This window comes from Mandrillus leucophaeus, unplaced genomic scaffold, assembly GCF_000951045.1.
Source record: "Mandrillus leucophaeus isolate KB7577 unplaced genomic scaffold, Mleu.le_1.0 Scaffold49, whole genome shotgun sequence".
Classification (NCBI taxonomy): domain Eukaryota; kingdom Metazoa; phylum Chordata; class Mammalia; order Primates; family Cercopithecidae; genus Mandrillus; species Mandrillus leucophaeus.
The window spans coordinates 2,819,638-2,822,543 of record NW_012105253.1 but is presented as its reverse complement, the minus strand read 5'-3'; the positions used below and the strand labels follow the sequence as shown (position 1 = coordinate 2,822,543).

Here is a 2,906-nt window from a genome sequence, read left to right as displayed (position 1 = left end):
AATATACAAAAATTAGCCAGGTGTGCTGGTGCATGCCTGTAATCCCAGCTACTTTGGAGGCTGAGGCAAGAGAACCCCTTGAACCTGGGAGGTGGAGGCTGCAGTGAGCCGAGATCATGCCACTGCACTCCAGCCTTCCTGGGCAACAGAGTGAGACTCTGTTGCAAAAAATAAATAAATAAATAAAAATGAAAATAAAAATTATGCCAAGGGCTGGATCCTGTCTATTGGTCCCTTTTTGTAGGTGCTCTCAAACCCACTGACTGGATTACTGTTCAGCAAACATCCACTCCTCTCCCTCTCCCATGGGAATGGACTACTCTACACTGCCCTTTGATATTTGGCTGGGCCATGTTATTGCTTTGACCACTGAAACGTTGGCCTGTGTGACAGGAGTGGCGGCTTCAAATGATGCTTGCACAGTTTGGCTTGTTTCTCAGACGTCTGCCATCTTTCTTATGAAGAGTTTCTCTCAGGTAGAAAGATGAGAGGCTTCTGGGGCAAACACAAACCCAACCTGCAGCCTCAAACCAAGCCCGGCAATCTGCATTCTAAAGCTGAGCAGTCCAGCCAAACCCAGCCCATCAAAAGATGACCCAGAGACCAACGATTAAAACATAAGCGCTTGGCTGTGCACAGTGGCTCATGCCTGTAATTCCAGCACTTTGGGAGGTTAACGAAGGAGGATCACTTGAGGCCATGAGTTTGAACCAGCCTGGCCAACATAGTGAGACCCTGTCTCTTAAAAAAATTTTTATTTTTATTTTTTATTTATTTTTTTGAGATGGAGCCTCGCTCTGTTGCGCAGGCTGGAGTGCAGTGGCGTGATCTCGGCTCAACTGCAACCTCCGCCTCCCGGGTTCAAGCAATTCTCCTGCCTCAGCCTCCTAAATAGCTGGGATCACAGGCACCCGCCACCATGTCCGGCTAATTTTTAGTAGAGACAGGGTTTCAGCGTGTTGGTCAGACTGGTCTAGAACTCCTGACCTTGTGATCCGCCCACCTTGGCCTCCCAAAGTGCTGGGATTACTGGTGTGAGCTACTGTGCATGGCCAAAAAAAAATTTTTTTTTAAAGCTGGTCATGGTGGCACATGCCTATAGCTACCCGGGAGGCTGAGGCAGGAGGATCGCCTGAGCACAGGAGTTAGAGGCTACACGAAGTTATGGTCATGCTATTCCTCTATATCTTGGTGACTTCTATAATGAAGAGCTGGATTAAATCATTAAGCTTCTTTCCAGTGCTAGGATTCTGTGGTCTAGAAGGATCTGTACCCCCTTAGATTGGCCACCCCCTTCTCACCTGGGTGTGGCTTAGCAGGGGGAGGGTAGCGTGGTAGGCTGAGCAGAAAGCCTGGCTGGCTTCCCAGGCCTGTGCTTCTACAGAGAAGTAGTAACAGTGCTCCTCGGACAACACCCAGCCTGGGGGGCATGGCTGACATCTGGCTCCTGCAAGCACAGAGACTGCTGGTGAGCTGCAGGGTAAGCTGCATTAAATAAACAAAGCCTGGTTGCCACCTCAAATGAAGGGGCATGGAACTGGCAAACCTCAGGGTGTGCAGGGCCCCAGGGAGGTTTTATAGTGTGTGCAGTGCACAAAGTCCCTGGGGTGACGGCTGGCATCTGATTGCTTATCAGTGCACAAGCTGTGTCCAGTGGGAGGAAGGCACCAATTTTCCTTAACTTTGCTTATCAAGTACCATGTCTTCATGTTGCCTCTCCCAGTGTCTCTTTCGAATTCTAAGGTGTTTTAAGGGCTGGAAACACAGTCCCAGTAGTGAAGCAGCAGGGAGAAGGGATGAGGACTGTGGGGGACACCATACCTGCTCTTGAGGCCAGGACCACAATGACAACCCCAGAGACTGCCAGGAGCACAGCCATGAACGCCAGGGCCCAGTACAGGGACTTCACATACATGGGCAGCCCTGGGACAGGGGCAAACAGGACAGTCAGGTTAGCGGAGACCATCCCAACCAACCCAACTCAGAACCACAGACATAGCACACCAGCATGGCACCCACCTCACCCCAGCACCCAACCCCTCAGCCTGGGATGCCAACATAAACCGCAACATTTAAGTTCCAATTTTATATTCTGGAGAAAGAAGTCAGATATTCTTTATTTTTTTTAATTTTTTTGAGACAGTCTTGCTCTGTCGCCCAGGTTGGAGTGCAGTGATGCGATCTCGGCTCACTGCAACCTCCACCTACCAGGTTCAAGCAATTCTCCTGCCTCAACCTCCCGAGTAGCTGGGATTACAGGTGCACGCCACCATGCCTGGCTAATTTTTTTTTTGTATTTTTAGTAGAGACAGGGTTTCATCATGTTAGCCAGGCTGGCCTCTTAACTCCTGACTTTGTGATCTGCCTGCCTCAGCCTCCCAAAGTGATGAGATTACAGGCGTGAGCCAACGCGCCCAGCCCTTTTATTATTTATTTATTTATTTATTTATTTTTGAGACCGGGTCTTACTCTATCACCCAGGCTGGAGTGCAGTGGCATGATCTCAGCTCGCTGCAACCTCCACCTCCCGGGTTCAAGCAATTCTCATGCCTCAGCCTTCCAAGTAGCTGGGATTACAGGTGCCTGCCACTAGGCCTGGCTAATTTTTGTAATTTTAGTAGAGACAGGGTTTCATCATATTGGTCAGGCTGGTCTCGAACTCTTGACCTCAGGTGATCCGGCTGCCTCGATCTCCCAAAGTGCTGGGATTACAGGCGTGAGCCATCGCAACAATGTGGATTACAGTTACATCGGCAGGAATGTTATTGATTGTAAACCCGAGATGTCAGATCGGGTGGGGGATCCGGATGGCCGACTGGGTCCCTTAGTCAGCCAGCTACCCAGCGGTCCAGGGCTGGGCGGGTGTGGGGGTTTCGGCTACGTCCACCCGACCGGGCGGCGCCGGC

General features: G+C 50.6%; 1 protein-coding gene across 1 annotated transcript in view; it reads right to left on the bottom strand.

Moving 5' to 3' along the window:
- The window catches only part of KLRG2 (killer cell lectin-like receptor subfamily G, member 2), a 31,454-nt gene extending 29,534 nt beyond the window's left edge, over window positions 1-1,920 (bottom strand). The window contains exons 1-2 of the mRNA XM_011995462.1: window positions 1,822-1,920; window positions 1,302-1,447 (exon numbers count right to left, since the gene is read on the bottom strand). Of these exons, the coding sequence (XP_011850852.1) occupies window positions 1,302-1,447; window positions 1,822-1,915 (240 nt within the window). The 5' untranslated portion in view covers window positions 1,916-1,920. The remainder of the gene's footprint in view (window positions 1-1,301; window positions 1,448-1,821) is intronic.
- Window positions 1,921-2,906: the final 986 nt, after the last annotated feature.